General features: G+C 39.0%; 1 protein-coding gene across 3 annotated transcripts; it reads left to right on the top strand.

Moving 5' to 3' along the window:
- The first annotated feature begins 7501 nt into the window (after positions 1-7501).
- On the top strand, positions 7502-19160 carry map2k1 (mitogen-activated protein kinase kinase 1). Of its 3 annotated transcripts, XM_068312620.1 has the most exons (11): positions 7502-7744; positions 14024-14234; positions 14532-14678; positions 16787-16864; positions 16988-17039; positions 17336-17460; positions 18065-18272; positions 18436-18500; positions 18573-18631; positions 18743-18788; positions 18858-19160. In XM_068312620.1, the coding sequence occupies exons 1-11, from the start codon at positions 7662-7664 to the stop codon at positions 18969-18971; spliced, it is 1188 nt and encodes a 395-aa protein (XP_068168721.1). In that variant the 5' UTR covers positions 7502-7661; the 3' UTR covers positions 18972-19160. The 3 variants fall into 3 exon arrangements, with proteins under 3 accessions (XP_068168721.1, XP_068168720.1, XP_068168722.1); XM_068312619.1 differs by having other exon boundaries at positions 18743-19160; XM_068312621.1 differs by lacking the exon at positions 14532-14678 and having other exon boundaries at positions 18743-19160.
- Positions 19161-19204: the final 44 nt, after the last annotated feature.

The following is a 19204-nucleotide window of genomic DNA, read 5'->3' as shown; positions in this document are numbered from 1 at the left end:
TGGAGTTCAGACTGGTTTGTTTCATCACACAGCAAAGTGCTGGACTCAGCGGTGGTGTGTGGTGTGAGCTGCCGCCGCTGCGTCCTCCCTCCTCTGTCTCTCTCCTCTTCCTCACGGGGTGAAGCGCGGCCCACTTTAAACTGTGGTGACGTCATGGGCGCTGATGCTGATCCTACACGCCCCCCACCCCCCTACCCCCAAGCCCTACACCTTTATACACACACAAACACACACACACACACACACACACACACACACACACACACACACACACACACACACACACACACACACACACACACAACAAACTTCTGTTATCTTGTGAATGTGTGAATGAGAAAGAAAGAAAGAAAGAAAATAAATAATATAAAACATCAAGTTAGATTAGGCTGAATGACTTTTCTTTGTATTCAAGTAATTGTAACAGCTCCACCTGTCTGAAAAGATCCTCACCTCTTGGTGACAGACAGACACTCCATCTTAAAGCTTTAGAGAGTCTTGACAGACTGATGTTTCAGGCATCAGTAAGCTCACACTTCCCAATTCTAATGTTTCCCAGGGATGACAAGATTCGTCTATTGATTTTCCGCATGGTAAATTTAGAGTCCTGGCACTGAATTACTTACTTAAATTTTCTATACTATAAATAGTATAGAAAATTTAAGTATACTCTCTCTCTCTCTCTCTCTCTCTCTCTCTATATATATATATATATATATATATATATATATATATATATATATATATATATATACACACACACACACTGTATATGTATACTTATATACAGTATATATATACATATATACTGTATATACATACACAAACACAAACACACATGCACACACGCACATACTACATTTTCTTTATTGTAAAACAATCCAGAACAAAAAAGTAACAAGTGGACACAGCGGTTTGTATATATGAAGTGATATATTGCAGCGATATGAATATTGTGGATCTTTGCCTACTGTCCACCCTCATTCTCTGCTAGGAAAATCACAAGCAGAAGCCCAAAGCTTCAGCAGAGAGGGATAAACTCCCCATGTTGCATAAAAGTAGACATCACTCAGAGAGCCGGACCACACACTGAGGCAGCTCAGCGTCTATCATCAATGAACATGAATATAACGGTCCTATGATACTTTGACTTACATAACAACTAAGGATGACTGGCTACCCCTCTAATTTGGAATCAATACAAGATCACTATTCATTTGTTAGTTATTCAAGAAAATGTAACTGATGATGCAGCTCAATAACCCTTGAGGATTGGTCAAATCAACCAAACTGAAACAGCACTGTATCATTGCCAGACAACCTCTATTATTATTTGCTGGATTTCCTTGGATACAAACCATGTATGATGTGTGGTAGGTCTAGTCGGGTCACTTTGTGCTTTTCTGTCCAACAATTGTAGGTATTAGCTACAAAATCAGAAGTAAAAATCTTGTAATTGCCCTGTCAAAAACATTACCTCTTTGGCCAAGGTAATCAGTCAAGTTTTCTTTTTTAATTTTTTTCCTTAGATATGGTTGGAAGTGATTGAATTAAATGAAATAATTATATTATTTTGCGATCTCTCCATGTGTAAAATGACTATAGATACGCACTCAAATGTAGCAGAGTGGAAGTGACAAATGGTATGTAATAGCAGAAATGAAATAAATGAAAGTTAAGTATGAATTTAGTTTCACCACTGTGTGTATGGCACTAGACGGGTGCTCTCTCCATATGTTTGCCTTGAACTGAAACCAAACATGCAATCCTCCAACTTGTATGTGAGTTCATATTTCAGTCATTTACTCGTACGTGTTCAGCTTCAGCCCAGCTTTTCCTACTTTATCAGAAATATGTTTGCAGTCACACTGAGTGCATTCAGTCCTCTGTGTGCCGCCTTTGGCCCTACACCAGATAAACTACATCTGCCCAAAAGAAAAAATAGACAATGTTGCTGAGCATCTGTGTTAGCTTGTTGAATTATCTTACTCAAACAGAGGGCCGCAGAACCACATTCCCACGGTGGCTGGGTAAGAGACAAAACATGAAAATCTAATGTATCTCTCAAGAATTGGAAAATAATTTCTACTTTATTTATTCCTTTATTCTGAATTTTTAAATACTCTTGAAGCAAAATTCTTTCTTTCATCTTTTTTTATTGTTTTCATGCTTGATTATTTGTCCAAATGTAACCTGTTCAATTTATATATCTTTTAAAGTACCTGTAATCTTTTTCAATGAATGTTTGCATCAGTGCGAGAAACTAAAAAAAAAGAGGCGTAGTCACCAAAACAAATTTCAGGCATTTAAAAAGTAGTAGTAGTACATTTTTTTCCCACCAATGCTTATACTGTGCTCCTGCAAACTGGAAGAACTCACAAGGTGAAGTAAACCCGAAGGAAACAACAGGTTGTGTAACAGGTGACTCTGTTAAATCCAAAGTGAGAAAGGAAACACTAACTTCACATGAGATTCTATCAAACACTATAAAAGAAATAATACCTATTATAAAAGTTATTTCAGTAAGTAAAATAAGTGAATGACTCCCCACATGTCCTACCCTGACTGTTCCATCCTGTTGCAAAATATCTGTCTTAGTCATTGGACTGATTTGAATGTTGTCCTCTCTTCTCTTTTGGAGCAACAGCCTGCTTTTATCTGTCGCCTCAGACGGCTCTTTTGTGGTCTGCTGTAATCCCTGACCATAAATCCCAAAGTCTCCAAACAAAGTAGTAGTGGATGAGGCAACAAATCCACAGTATCAAACAAGACAAAGCGTATTCTGGGTTTCCAGCACTGCAGCTCGTCCTCAATCAGTGTTTCTGTGCTTGTTCCTTTTATGTCTCATCTGCTGTCTCCTTGTGGCGTAGCGCAGCACCTCAATGTCTGTCGCATAAATATCACTGGATTTAAGGCATAGTGCTGCTGGTGGCCGTTATGACATCTGATGAAATTCAGTTTCCATCATCCTAAATGTGCTGTGTAGTTATTCCTGACATATTACTGTTTTCTCTCTTTCTGATTCAAGGGTCAGTATACTAAATGACTTATTTTAAAGAAGAGGAAAGAAGAACAAAGATCTTTATTTGTCATTATACACAGATGGTACAACGAAATTGCAAGGCTAGATGGAGAGTTGGTCCATAGCCGCTACACCTGGGTTGAACAAGAAACAAGAAACAACAAACAAGAAACAACAAACTTGAAGTTATACAACATTTCAGGTTTTAAAGAAATGAAATGATTGACTTAAAGAGTTTGACAAGCTGATTAGTAGACGTTAAGAGTACGATCATGAACATATATTTGGGGAGATTTTTCATTTGAGACCTGCTTCTAAAAGCTCTGTTGCATTAAAATGGAGAGGACTGTAATGGAGGTTACGTGATCTTCGCGTCTGCCTGTGTACAGAACATCTGAAGGGTTTAAATGGATTTCGGTGACATTTTGTGGAGAGATAGGCCTAAATTTTATGCAAATTTGTATCCAGACTGGATTGGAAATGGTTTCTCTCACCGATAGTGTTTAGTTTAATAATTTACTGCATTTCTTAATAAATAAAAAAAATAGCTGATGCTAAAAACATAAGAAGTCACTCTCATTGTAACAAAAAAGTAGGTTTAGGTGCTCCACAGCAATTTTTTTTTTTTAAAGTAAATATTAATTCATGTTTAAATTTTTGGTTGGAAAATCAATATCTGTCTGATGACATTTACTATGAGTTTTTCTTGCTTCTTGTTCTGAAAAGTCTTAATATTTAATGAGACTAGAGCTGCTAGAGTTAAGTGTACTCTGAGTGCTGTCTTGTTTAATTTGTGGTGTTCACAGTTTTAAAATGTGTAATTCAAGAAACACAACATATTTGGAGCAACATAAACAGTCTCCACTACTCTGGATAATCCACAGAACTCCAAGTCAATGGTTTTTACTTTAACTGCTCTCTAACACTGAAATCATGCCCATAAAATTTATTGACAGCAAAGATACTGGATTATCCACTGCAGCAGAGACACTGATGTGGAAACATCCTCTCCAGAGACGTTAAAACATATAAAAATATATATGCTTTAAATAATACTTTGGATTTAATAGAATTTTTCTACAAAGAAAGTTAATTAAAATTAAATCCGCTCTTTCCCTCACACAGGAAAATTCATATGTATGATTCACTTCAAAGGTTTAACTGTCTGGCCCAACATGTTTCCCGCTTCACAGACAGAGTTTATAATGTGGAAACTATGACTGACTTCCAAAGAATGAAGTAGAACCAAGGCAGTCAGAGACTGCAACATCCCGTGACATCCCTGCATTCAAAATTTTACCCTGACCTACTTTCATAGATCAAAGCATTAAATATTACAATACATTGCCGCTTTGAAGCGGGATGTAATGAGATGATTACATCCCGCGAAGTGGTGATGTATTGTAATTGTCAGAGTTTGTTTGTTCGTCTGTTCGTCATCCAAATATCTTCACAACCATTGCAGATAGAAAGATGAAACAAAAACCACATTACTTGGGCAGCAAAGGGGATGAAAATGAGATGATGATCTTGACCTTGAGAAAACTAGGTCAAGGTCAAATTTTAATTTTGTACATTTTTTGCCTGTACCTCAAGAAGATAAGACAGAAAGACAAAACAAAAGGTGTTTTATTCAGGGAGGCAAGGGGATGAAAATTTGATCACAACATTGACCTTGAGAAAACTAGGTCAAGGGCAAACTTTCCCTTTTATATCTATTCAGGTACACATCAAGCATTCATTGCTGCGACCATTATGAAAGTAGGTCAGGGTAAAATTTTGGATTCAAAGGTGTCGCGGGATATTGCAGTCTGTGACTGCCTTGTTCTGCTTGTACATGAACATTTTAAATTTAGAGTAAAGGTGAGAGTAGAGGAACCTAGTTTCTTTATTAGACAGATGTGAGAACTCCTAATGCCAAACTGTGCTGCCATCAATCTTCACAGAAGGGCTGGAACATTCAAGTATAGCTTCAAAGGTGGAATCATAAGTATTAACAATAATAATTACCCACCTGTCAAAATGGCCACTAACAGCTTTGAGTTGTGAATTGTACTCTCTGCTGTGGGTACTACTCATCAGCTAATGGCACCAGGTCTGACTCAAGTCTACTCAGATTGAGAGTTAAAACAGGGGGTGGGGGGTAGGGGGGTGACTAGCTGTTCGCCAGCTAGTCCAACTTTAGTATCTCTGCAACACCAAGGAATGTCTTTGAAAAAATACAGCCCTGCATTATGGACATTTTGACACTCTTATATTCTCTAGTATTTTGCACCATAGTGTGTGTCTCCATATATTTCCTTTTATTTAAATGTGAAAAAATCTCTTGGACAGTCATGTCAAACTCAACAGAGAACTACATGAATCCCAGTACAAGTCAGTGAAAAAATATGAAATGTTTTCATTTGATCAAGTATGACAACATTTGATATATACTGTATATAAGTTTGATATATTGTATCTTTTAATAAAACTGTATCAAATTTAAACTTTAATATATTTACTTTCATTTTGGCACTGTGCTATATTTTTAAGATTTATGCTACCTTTACCTATGTCTGGGTCAGTTACAGTAAGAGCTGGATGAATGATTGAGGTAAGGGGGGAAGTGAGCTTATTATTTATTTATTTATTAAAATTTAAAAACCATTTATCATCTCTGTCAAACTTTGTCACTTAAGAATAATAGGATTTTGAGACCAAGAAACTTTAGGTAATCGTTGCACATCTCAGTGGCCTTATGTTTGCCGGGACAATGTGTAAAAACAATAACAATTTTCAGATAGTGCTCGATATCTAATCCATATGGAACGGTCAGGCTGACAGCTGGTGAGTCATCCTTAAAGAAAGGTTATACTCTCTGGTCAACTGATGAAAGCATTCTCTCCTAGATCTGATTAGTTGTTTTAGCAGAGGTTAAACAGGTTAAGTTCTGGGGCTAATCCAGATGAAGAATTCCTCCAGTCTATCCTGGGTCTACCCCACCTTTTCCTCCCAACAAGACATTCCTGGAACACCTCCTCAGGTAGGCATCCGAGGGCATCAGCACCACTCCGAGCTCCTCCCAAATGGCTGAGCTCTTTCACCCTTTCTCTGTCCAGTCTCCCAGTGGAGGAAGCCCACTTCAGCTGCTTGAGTCTGTGACCATTGGTGAAGGTAGAAACGTTGATTAACTGATGAAAATCAAGAGCTTTGCCTTGCAGCTGAGTTCCAGGTGGAAGCAAATCACCCCTGACCTGGAGAGAGCATGCCATCCTTCTCCAACTGAGATTCATGACCTTGGAATGGAGGTGCTGATTCTCATCCCTGTTGCTTCACACTCAGCAGCAAACTGTTCAGATGACACCATGACAGAGGTTGTGGCATCATAACATCACAGCTGAAAAAAAAAATTGAAGCAGAGAAAGAAACCTAAGTCTACAAGATTGGACATCTTCTGTGCCGTTGCTGGAGAAAGGAATTCTGTCCATAAAAATTCTGAACAAAATGTGTAACAAAAGGAGTCCAGCTTTCCTCAAGGAGGCAAACGTTCTGAGCGTGAAAATGGTAAAAATATTAAAGAATCACAGAGATTTCCACATTGCAGTGGCAAGCAGACAAAGTGGTATTTACAATATTTCATTTCTGGTTTGAGTTTATTTGCATTTGCTTTTTTGTTGGTCGACACAAGTCCATAAAGCACTTAGTGACTCCTATCATCCTCTTCTTTATTCAAATGGCTTGAAATTCTTAATGTTTTGTAGATTTTTTGTAACTAATTCTGAAATAAGAACCAAAGCATACTCAGTAGAAAGCATATAATCAACAAGTCTCCATGGCGGAATATGACCTTAATGTAAGCTATAATATAATATTATATACTTTCATGGCATTTATGGATACTTTTTTAGAAAGATAGTGTTTCATCCCTATGAGCTGGCCAGACTGTTCCTGATTGTCTCACTGCAGACTCTGGCCAGCTGCACCGTCCTCACCATCTTTACCAGCTGCACCAGAAGCATCAGATGCACAATCAAGGCACAATCCTGGCTTGATGGCTCTCCAAGTGAGTCTAGGTGAAATACAAATTACTCTTCTGGTCACGAATAAAAGACCTGCGAGTGTCAACAAAAACATCAAGCACAAACCTACATTTTCTGTTCAGAATCTTTTAATGTTTGACAATTCCTGGAAAGCGTGGGTGAATTTTCCTATTCAGAAAACATTTCAATTGTCTCACTTCTTGTATTGTATTGATCAGAGGGCACTCATGAGTTGCTTTGTATTGATCAACTGATTATTTTTGGCTGATCCACTTGCACACATTTCCCGGGCTGTGATTTGTGACAGTGTGCCGGATGGAGTCCAATTTAACTCCCGTACACCACCACCCATCACCAGCAGAGGGGGGCGCTGTCCCACGGCAGAAATACTGTCCGGAAGCTGAAGGTAAACATTTCGGTGACGTTCTTCTCCGGATCATTCACATCCACCCATTAAGAAGAACATCAGCGGCTCCAGCTGATGACTTCCAGGCGGACAGCCTCCCCGTGTCGGTCCGTGTAGCCCGTGTGTGCGCGCCATCCCTCCGCGCTCTCTGCCGCTTTGCGTCCACGCAGCTCGAGTGTTTTTTCACGCCAGCTGCTCTCCACCGTGAAACATGCAGAAGAGAAGGAAGCCAGAGCCGATCCAGCTCAACCCGATCCCCGATGGGAACACTATCAACGGCACCGGAGCCACAGAGTGAGTGTCCTGATCCATTTCCTACACGCGTCCTACCTGAAGGAGGGTTATGTATGACTGATTGATCCCCGGTGGAACATACGTGTTCAATATATATAATAAAGACTACTGCAATAAAATATACTTAGATGGATGAACTTCTCTCTCAGGTCTGAAATTCAATCTCTGCCCCAGGTTTATATGTGTGGTTTGGGCTCCAACTAATGGTCGCCTTCATTTTTATCGATTCATATGTATGGAAATGGTTTTTGAATAATGGAATCATTGATTATCTAAAATCCAAGAGCCCAGGGTGTAATGTACAAAAAGCTCATAATTCGAAAGAGCAGTAGAAGTGAAACACGAATTCTTCATTACCCAGTTGGCTTTTATTCATGAATCATTTATACCATCAAATGTAAGAAATTTGTAAAAGCAAACTGCCCCCAAGCGCAAGTTATAACCATCAAACAGAATTTTCTGTGAGAGTAAATGTCGTAACAGAGAATACTTGATATTACTGATTTGATGGTCAGGTTTGAATAATAATAATAATAATAATAATAATAAAAAAACAAATAATAGAAGTGAGTCTTCACATCTGAGGAACAGCTGTTAAAACAGAAGATCAGAAGAAGACACCAATGAAGCATTTTTGTGGTTTATGAGTGAGACAAACTCTAGTGAGAACTGGAGGAGATTGTTTTTTCTGTTAGTCTGTTTACTAATTGACAAGATATTTCAGAAACATCAGTAAATGGACCTGAGAAAGCATTTATTTCATTTTGAACTGGATCCAGTCATAGATTCACGTTCTGGGTCACTTCTTCACTACAATGTTGCAAAATACAGATTTTTTTTAACATGTAGTTAATATATTATGGATAGAAATGATAAAAATGAAATTTTTTTGGTATGAATAGCATATGATGTCCCACCAAAACGTTCAGTCTGGTGCAGATCTTTGTAGGCGGGTAATATTTCTTGGGTCACAATGTCGCATCTGAGAAAGGACAAAACATGGAACTGCCTCAGGCAAAATACTTTGGTTAAACCATTATAAAAAGTCATAATTTTGTTCTCTACTCATGGTGATAAACATCTCATCAGAGTCCAAATACCAGACGTTTCCAGGGACACGGAGTTAGCTAGTCACCTGTTATTTAATCTGATGTGATCCAGATCCCAGTAAAGACACAACATTGTGGTGACATCACCTCAATGTGTGCTGTACCCTTAGATTGTTGCTGCAGATCATTGTTTTGACATAGTAGGGATAGGTTTTTTTTTAATAGTTCTGGTTTTCTTGGCAGTAGTGAAAGTGTGTTAGTTTGTAAATTAATTTTTAGTTGTTAATTAGTTTACTTTAAATATTACAGCTGCTAATTCCATTTATAGTTTTACAAGTATTCACAAATCTTTTCAGAGACAGCAGATATGATCTCTCTGTGGTATGAATGTGACCAACCACTGCAGAGAAGCAGTGCTTTAAAGTGCTCTAAATTTTTACATTAGCTTGTTCCAACCATCATTTGACAAAACTGTGTTGTGATGGAGATATTGAACTTTTGTGACTCCATTTTCTTCTAGTTCTCGGTTCACTGAGAAAATAGCAGTCAGTCCAGCAGCTAGATGGACCAGTGGAGAAGAGGATTACATAACATTTCATCCTCGTGTTGGCAGTTCTCTAATATGTTGCAGAGGTGGAATATTATTGTTTCATGATTAGATCATCCATTTGAAGGCCATCTGGGTCTTTTTCAGTGAATTACAAACAAAGCAATAGCCAAAATAATATCTTAATAATATGTTGTATTATTATATTTGCAACCAACATTTGTCTTAAATTATTATGTCAAGGATTTTCTCATTTTACCCGGTACTGATTGACAACATCCTCCTTTTTTTACCTGCCATCTTGAATACAAACAGATAGTATTTATTATCATTTAAAGTAGCAAATTCCCTCAAAAATGGTTCTCCATCTAATGTTCTGCCATTTCAAAGACTTATGAGTGTTTCACTCTGGAGAGACAGGTTAATACATTAAAGATAACACAGATAAATAATCTGTCTGAAAATTTTTGGCGCTCACACCGCAGTACTTTTAGAGCCCTTGCTGCTGATGAAATCAAGTTGCGTCATGCCCATAACAAGAATCTCAATGGGCTATGAATAAAGTAAATATTGTTTCATCACACACTGAAGGATTTCATTAGGATTCTGGGGAGCCATGAATGCACAGCCTTACGTGACCTCTCAGTCGGCAGCTGTGTGACATATACTTCACAGTGAGAAAAAAAGAAACAGAAAAACTAAGTGTGTACCAGGAAGTTTTTGGGAAGACCAACTCATTACAAACTTTCTATTCTTAAGTGTGGTTTATGTAAAATTATATTTTCATCTCCACAGCTCCCTGAAGCCTGGAGCAAAAACCAGTGCTGCTTCAGGCAGGTAACCCAGCCTGCAGGTACAAAGATGTCCACACAGTCTGCACACATTTTTTCCTTAGCACTGCATAGAATAAAACTCCTTATTAAAGGAGTACTAAAGAATACTTACAAGACAAGTGATGCTTTAAAGTTTTTTTTTAATGTCTGTAATATAATTTGTTGACAGCGATAAAGGATTTGAACCTATCAGTGGTTTAGAAATATTAAAGTGTTTGATATTTATGTACAGTATTCTCCTCACTATAAAGTGCACCTAAAAGCCTATAATTTTCTCATAAACTTACAGTGCACGTTATAGTCCGATGCGCCTTACATGTTAAATAAATTATAAAATAAACAATTCATTAAAGGTGCGCCTTTAATCCAGTGCGCCTTATGGTGCAAAAAATACTGTATTTCCTTTTTTATAGTTGTGAATGTGACTTAAGGTACCAAAATAAAAACAAAAGATTTGACAAATATTTGCATGCCATTGAAAAGCCGGGCTGAACTGAAAGAGGTGTCATACATACTTGGGACTGTCACAGTTAAGATGGAAAGGCATCTGTAGGTTCTCACATGGTGAAAAGGGGTGTCTTTTTTTCTGGCACTATGTTCTTCAGTTCAAGGTATCAGGTCAGCCCTCTGTGGTAACAGAACCAACAAATTAAGAGTCCTTGGGCAGCAGCTGTTCGGTGAGTCGTCAGGATTCGGTCTGGGAACTTATCATTCCTTATGCATTAAATCTACTAAAACTACTAAAAATACATTGCAGTGTATGATTATTTATATTTCACTGCTCCATTCCCATGAGTGCTTATTTTATTTTGGCTGATGACAGCCCGTCACCTTATACACATTTACCCTTCTTATCTGTATTGACCGCAAGTAATTACCAACAAAACTCCACCTATTAGACCTCCTGCACGTCAGACCTCTTGACGTGTCACGGCAGTTTCTAACATGATTAGCAATGGCTGTGGTCTGTTGACACATCCAGTGTGAAGACATGGCAGTCAGCTAGCTTGGACAGTGGTTTGACCCGGAATCAGATCAGTGGAGTGTAAGTGTTCTACTGTATGGACATGAGATGACGACAGGAGAGAAAATACTGTTTCAAAATGGATTTATAGAAATAATCACAAATTACTTTGGGAAATTTGAACCCGTATACAAGAGGGCCATGTTGGTGACATTAGCATTGCCTGTTTTGTCTAATTCTACCCTGGTGAAAAAGATTTGTCATTACTCGCATCTAAATGCTGGCTCAGCATGAAATGACTGGCAGTCATGGGAAAAGTGTATTGAGTGGCCCAAGCAACGCCAGCCTAGTGTGTAATGTTATCAGTGGAGATCTCAGAGCAAACAAGAAACAACCTGTTTTTAGATTAAACTGTCCATTCTATATGCAGTTTCTTTAAAGCCTAAGATCCTATAAATTCAAACGTTCACTGTGTAGCTGTTTAATGTGCACATAGTTTTATTATTCAGAAAGGTGTTACTTTTCATGTTTGCAGGAATAAATAAAGTCTACAAACAAGTACAGTACAGTATGTGAAAAGGATGTAAAGCATTAACCAACTTGGTGACTTCAAATTGTGGTACTTAATCTTCATGGATTAGAAATGACAACCGTATCCTGACATATTTGTTCCTGTTTGCATTCCAGAGATTTGCACACTTTATAAAGTATAACTTTCTCTTCACTTTAAATGCTGCTATAGTTTCTGGCCGAGAATCCTGTAAAAAGAGATAAATTAAATGTAGCCTTCTTTGTACAATATACTGTACTGTATGTGTAACATATATGTGTAACACCCATCAGCTGTTTGCAGTAACCAAATCACATAAGTACAGTTTAAATCACTGTATATTACACAATATTTCCAGTGTTTTCACAAATCAAATATTAAAATGTATTTCCTTACTGCGGTATCAAAATGATTGAACACCTAATGAAAATCATCCCTAAGACTTCTGGCAGCCTTCCTGAGAAATCTTAGCCCATTCTCCAAGTACAAAATCCTCCAGTATCCTCCTCTTGTGTTATATGTTTCAACCTTCTTTGAATGCTACCAAAGAAACACTGTGACTTCCTCCAGAGTGATCCAGGACTTCTTCTGAAATCAAACCTCAGAGAACTTTGAGGCCTACTTAGGATCACAGTCTTTTTGGAACATCCAGTGATGTCAGAGCTTCATCTTCTTCGGAGACTGTGTTTTCCTGATACTTGATGGATTACATTTTACCCAAAAAATAAAAGCCTCAGCATTACCACCATCATAATTCACTGATAGTAGGGTGTTCTTTTCAGCATCAGCACCATCCTCCCTTCTCCAGACACACCACTGATTCATAGTTTTGTTGTTGTTCCACTTATTGTCTCAAGCTGATGATTCTGGTCACCAACAGACGAGGTACTGATCCTGTTTCTCATTCTGAATTTGCTGGACTCTTTGCAGTCGACTGTGACCCAAGCTTTGTATGAAAACAGAAGATTTACTGTCATCTTTAAGGGAATACATGTTGACATCAAAACCATGAACTCTTATGTTTATTTACGACAATCAAGAACTTTCGATTTTGTAGAATTCTATCTTACAGAAATGGATCACCTAGGGCTATGAAATCCTCACAAATTCTACCAAAAATATGTTTTGTGGAGTTTCATGGCCACTTGATAGTTAAAGTTGGTAAAAACCCAAGTCACAAGACAAGATTCTAATAATAACGCATCCAGTTATCACTTTTTACTTATTTCTAGCTCACAGTCACATATTTCTTAACAGATGGTCGGGTTTTTTCGCTGTCAATATATGGCCATATTTATCTCCAGAACTCTTTTGCATTCATGTTCTGCTGAATGTCCTTGGACACTGTGAGGATAGAGATATAAAAGCCAGAATCGTGCTGTCTTCTGCATGCATCCAGAGGGTTGGGGGTTGTGGTGAGCAGCAGCTACTGTAGTCCCTCCCACATAGATATTATGTGGAGTGCATTTCAGGCTGCTCTTCTTGGTATCTCCAGCCTCTTCCACCCCCAGCTCTTGTCGACAAAACGCCCACGCTACCCACAACCAACTCAAACTCAGCACCGCGTCTCCATGGATATGTAGATCTATTGTGAAAAACATAAAACCATTTAACCCTGTCTTTGCTGTATAGTGGCAAATGAGGTGCACTGCTGTCTTCTGGTTGCTCTCCACTCAGTTGTGACTACGTATTAAATTTATTTAAAAAGCATAGTTACTGTATGACTTCACTTTACATTAATAAACCTACATAGAGATTATTTCTTAGCTGTAGACTTAACTGCAGGAAAACAGACCTACGTATTATTTCTTTGCTTGAACACTTTACAGTGGCTTTCACTACACACACACACACAACACACACACACACACACACACACACACAAACACACAACAGCTTTGTGTTGGAGTGCGTGACAGACAAGAGGAGAGGTCATAAAGCGGCATATCAAAGCAGTTCACTCCACCATTGATTTCTCAAGGCAATGCGTCTCCATGACAACAGCATCGGGGGAGCAGCAACAGCGCTCAGGGGAACTCCGAGCATCCTGATAGTGAGATCGGGGAAGAATCATTGAAACTGACCCAGAGATCCTTCCTTTCTGGCTTGTGTTGCCATCCCCCCAGAGGACCAGGCAGTGGTAGCCGTCATCAGACATGATACTTGGACTTTGTCCAAGGTGTCAATAATATAATTGATGCAACAGATCTGGACTCACCGTGGACCGGCACATCACTTTGGGGAAAGACCATAAGCAAAGCGTCTTTCCACAGCATGCATTAATAATACATGAATTACTCATCTTTTACTCAGTATTTCTTTGCATTCCTTCTAAGAACAAACTTGGAGGCACTGCAGAAGAAACTAGAGGAGCTTGAATTGGATGAACAGCAAAGGAATCGCCTGGAGGCCTTCCTGACACAGAAGCAGAAGGTGGGGGAACTGAAAGACGATGACTTTGAGAAGATCTGTGAGTTAGGCGCAGGCAATGGAGGGGTCGTCTTCAAGGTCTCCCACAGACCCTCGGGTCTGATTATGGCGAGGAAGGTAAGCTGTGGCCCTGATCACTGCCTAAATAGATGGCTATAAAGATGTGTGTGCGTGTGTGTGTGTGTGTGTGTGTGTGTGTGGAGAAAAGGGAGACTCTGAAACTTCTATTGCCTCATGATGAGCTGGCATCTTGTTTGGGGTATACCCCGCCTCTGACCGGTAGCCAGCTGAGATAGGCTCCAGCAAATAACTGGCTGCAGATGAGATGATTGTGATTGATAGATGGATGACTTCTGTTGTTCATGTACTGTGATACAAGAGCATAAATAAAACCGGATGTCTTTTGTGTTCTAGCTGATCCACCTAGAGATCAAACCAGCCATTAGGAACCAGATCATTAGGGAACTGCAGGTGCTGCATGAATGTAACTCTCCCTACATTGTGGGCTTTTACGGAGCTTTCTACAGTGATGGAGAAATCAGCATCTGCATGGAGCATATGGTACTTATCTTTAATATTTAATGGTCACCAATGTATTTGCATGACATCAACTTTGAATGCTTATTAATGGAGTAATGAAAGTGTTTTCTCTTCTACATACAAACCCTCAACGGAAGTTTTACCTAAAAGAGAGAGAGAGAGAGAGAGAGAGAGAGAGAGAGTGTGTGTGTGTGTGTGTGTGTGTGTGTGTGTGTGTGTGTGTGTGTGTGTGTGTGTGCTTGTGTGTGTGTGTGTGTGTGTGTGTGTGTGTTCATATACACTACATTGCCAAAAGTACTCCCTCACGTGCCTTCACATTCATATGAACTTCAGTTGGATCCCATTTCTAATACAAAGGATTTAACATGATGTCGATCCACCTTTTGAAGCTATAACAATGAGTTTAGTGTTGAAGAACTTCACTGGCCTTCATAGAATCCTGACCTCAACCTGACAGAACACCTTTGGAATGAATTCCATCACGGGCCTTCTCGCTCAACATTAGTATCTGTCCTCACAAATGCCCTTCTTGAAGAATGATTAAGAAGTTCCCATAAACACACTTCTAAAGATTGTGGAAAGCCTTCCTCGAAGTTCTTACATCCCATGAAGCGGTGATGTATTGTAACTGTCAAGTGTTTGTTTGTTCGTCTGTCCGTCATCCAAATATCTTCACAACCATTGCAGATAGAAAGATGAAAGAAAAAGAACATTACTCAGGCGGCAAAGGGGATGAAAATGACATGATGACCTTGACCTAGAGAAGACTAGGTCAAGGTCAAATTTCAACTTTTGTACATTTTTTTGCACATATCTCAGGAACCGGATAAGATAGAGAGACGAAAAAAGGCATTTTTATTCAAGGAGGCCAGGGGATAAAAATTAGATCACAACCTTTACCTTGAAAAACTGGGTCAAGGTCAAATTTCCACTTTTACACATTTTTAGGTACACATCTCTGAAACCTGATGAGATATACAGTGGTACCTCTACTTACAAAATTAATTGGTTCCGGAAGAAATTACGTAAGTAGAAAATTTCCTAAGTAGAGACGCGTTTTCCGTGCAAATGCCCAAATCCGTTCCAAGCCCCCAAAAATTCCAACATAAAGGTTTTATAAAGCATAAAAATGTGTCAAAACATGTAACAAATACATGTTACGATTATATTATTACATAATAAATGAGAGTTGTGCATAACATAAAAAAACAAAGAATAGACTAAAGAATAAAAATGATAGTCATTTACCTTTTAACTGCTGTCCTCATCATTTTTTGCCCTCTTTGGTTCATATGCTCCTATCTCACGATGCCGAACAGAGTGAATTCCAGTCCTCCATTTGAACTTCTCCAACCACCCACGCAATGCCTTAAACTCTGTAAACTTCCTTTTGTTTTAATAACATAGCGATTGTAGATGCATTACGGCCATATTCTTTGGTGAGATCAGCCTAACGCATCCTTTTTTCATGCTTTTCTATTATCTCTTGCTTTGTTTGTACGGACAAAACACTGTTTTCTTCATCTTTTCTTTTCCTCTTTTCTCCGTCTAAACTTTAATACAGTATATTTGCGCAAAACTATCAGAACACCTCACAGGTCGGGAGCCAAATGACGAGGACTCTGCATATAAACACCGATCTAGCTCCACACAGAGGTCCCTCTTAGCCAATGGGATGTCAGGAAGATACTAGGTAATAGCCAATGGCAGAGCAGCTTTGAGAATGTTGTGTTCAGGAACCTGTGGGAGCTGCGAGTATCAGCCCATACTGTATTTTTACCTTTCGAAGTTGAAATTTCTACGTAACTAGAGGCAATATTTTTCTGCTGAGAAATTTCGTATGTAGAAAATTTTGTAAGTAGAGGTACCACTCTAATCACAAAACAAAAAGCAACATTTTCAGGAAGCCAGAGGTACAAAAATGTGAGGATGACCTTCACCTTTGGAAAACTAGGTGAATGTAGGTCAGGGTAAAATTTTGAATTCAAGGGGGTTGCGGGATGTTGCAGTCTCTGACTGCCTTGTTGAAGCTGTTACAACAGGTGGGACAACATCATGTTAAATCCTTTGCATTAGGAATGGGATGTATACATGCATAATATATGGTTTGCCTTATTTGCTGACTGTAGGACGGTGGGTCCTTGGACCAGTCCTTGAAGAAGGCAGGAAAAATTCCAGAGCAGATCCTTGGAAAAGTCAGCATCGCTGTGAGTAACTCCAACAACTCTCTTACCAGGGTCACAAGAGTACAGTTGAATTTGTGTTATGACTGAGGCATATAGTCGTAGATCACTTTGTAATGGACTGATATGTAATATTTGTTTTCCTAGGTCATAAAAGGACTGTCCTACCTGAGGGAGAAGCATAAGATTATGCACAGAGGTGACTGTTATTTACTAAATATTATCAATTAAAAATAAAATTTCCCAAGTCAAAGTATTTTTTAAGTCTTGATGTGCTTTATTTTGCCATGAAATAATGTGAGGCAGAGCGTTGAACCATCTCAGAGTAATTACTGTTTAAAATGCATAGACTAGATCTTTGTTCCGCTCAGTGTTGCACGTACACAGGAATCATGAAAGAAGTGTTAAAGCACATAATCATGGGATAGTCAGCTCATCATTTTCTGTTGAACGCTTGTACACAACTCTCTTAAGTACTGCATTCCCTTCTTTAAGATGTCAAGCCATCCAACATCTTAGTTAACTCCCGATGTGAGATCAAGCTGTGTGACTTTGGCGTGAGCGGACAGCTTATAGACTCCATGGCAAACTCCTTCGTGGGCACTCGCTCTTACATGTCGGTGAGTTACAACAATCCCACACACTCTTTGGGGAGTCTGTTAAAGGCAAGGCTGAGGTTTATGGGGCTACAGCAGCTGGAGTTCAGCTGACTTGAGTCTCGCCGGCAAAGAGTGACTGATTTTATAGACATCCTGTCGAGTCAACTGAAATCTTTTAAGCATCAGTGATAACAGACAGACCACATGGAGAGACAAACTGTGCTGTTTCCATTATTCATACCACTGATGAGCAAATTTTATGCTGAGCTTATTTGCTTTTTATTTTCTCAAAAACTAATTAAATTTCAATTTTCATGTTAGCAAATTTAATTCATGGTAGCAGAGATGTGAGTTTATTTCCATTTCATTGGACTACTGAAATGGTCATTTTGTATTTGAACATTTCCTCAATCTGTATTTTCTCTGCTTACCATTTAACAATGAATGGGGGGCAACCTGACAACTGACAATTTTATGGTCTCTACTGGATCATATCACCAAAATTTTTGCTTTAAATATTTTACTTGCACTACTCATATTCACATACTTTTCCTTTGTCCTGTTTTTTCATGCTGCTGTTTTGACAGTCAGTTCTGCCCAGACTAATGACATGTGTGTTCTGCAGCCAGAGCGTTTACAGGGCACCCATTACTCGGTTCAGTCAGACATCTGGAGCATGGGTCTGTCCCTGGTGGAAATGGCCATCGGGCGCTTTCCAATCCCACCGCCTGATGCGAGGGAACTGGAACAGATTTTTGGCTTTCCAGTGGAAGGGGAGGCAGCTTCTACCGGTTCTTCCCCAAAGCCACGGCCCCCTAGGCGCCCAGGCAGCTGTAAGTCTGAGACGACACCAGTTCAGCTTTCAAAAGCTGAATACCACCTTTAAAACTGATTGAATATCATACTGTTAAAATGAGACCATCAACATCAATTGGCAAGCTATAATGTGATGATTCGTACAGAAATGAATTGTCACTGTTTTTTGCACCACACTAGCATATGGATCTGATAGCAGACCACCGATGGCCATATTTGAGCTACTCGATTACATAGTTAATGAGGTAAGCAACGGTAACATCCTGTACACTTGACAGCAATTTAATTAGATCAGTACTAACAAAATCTATTTTCAGCCGCCACCAAAGCTCCCTGGTATATTTGGCTCAGAATTTCAGGACTTTGTCAATAAATGGTATGTGAACATGTTTTTTAATCTTCAGACCATTGGTTACCATTGTTTTTGTCACGTCACCTGCTGGAGTTAAAGTGAACTACATTCTACTCTGCTTTGTCTCCTCTGCAGTTTGATCAAAAACCCAGCAGAAAGAGCAGACTTGAAACAATTGATGGTAAGTGTGCATGTCAAGGATCCTTCACTATTCATCTCATTATTAATGAACAACTTCTCTCTTCTTCAGGTGCATTCCTTTATCAAACAGTCCGAAGCAGAACAGGTTGACTTTGCAGGCTGGTTGTGCAGTACTATAGGACTAAATCAGCCTGGGACACCCACCCATGGGTCAGCAATGTAAAGCCCTTTCTCTGGTCAACCCAAGATCCTCTAATGGCTGAATTTTTAATGTTTATAATGACGCTAAAATTTTTAAAGTTGTGCAATCAATAGTTGTAATTAGCAAACAAACTGCTGTACCAAGTTAAATTAAAAATGTATTGTGCAATTGTTGGGGCTACACTGCAGGCCTGCCTGATAAGCCATCATCTTTTCTAATGATCAAATTATTTGTGATAATTGCTGCTCAGCCTG

Source organism: Antennarius striatus, chromosome 4 (genome assembly GCF_040054535.1).
Source record: "Antennarius striatus isolate MH-2024 chromosome 4, ASM4005453v1, whole genome shotgun sequence".
Taxonomy (NCBI): Eukaryota; Metazoa; Chordata; class Actinopteri; order Lophiiformes; family Antennariidae; genus Antennarius; species Antennarius striatus.
The sequence above is the reverse complement of the archived record's forward strand: the minus strand, read 5'-3'. Positions and strand labels throughout refer to the sequence as shown.

Excerpts from the sequence above, each read along its gene's own strand:
- map2k1 (XM_068312619.1), top strand. The coding sequence starts at position 7,662 with ATGCAGAAGAGAAGGAAGCCAGAGCCGATCCAGCTCAACCCGATCCCC. Across the intron at positions 17,040-17,335 it reads GCATAAGATTATGCACAGAG|ATGTCAAGCCATCCAACATC; the intron begins GTGACTGTTATT and ends CCCTTCTTTAAG. Across the intron at positions 18,501-18,572 it reads TCGATTACATAGTTAATGAG|CCGCCACCAAAGCTCCCTGG; the intron begins GTAAGCAACGGT and ends ATCTATTTTCAG.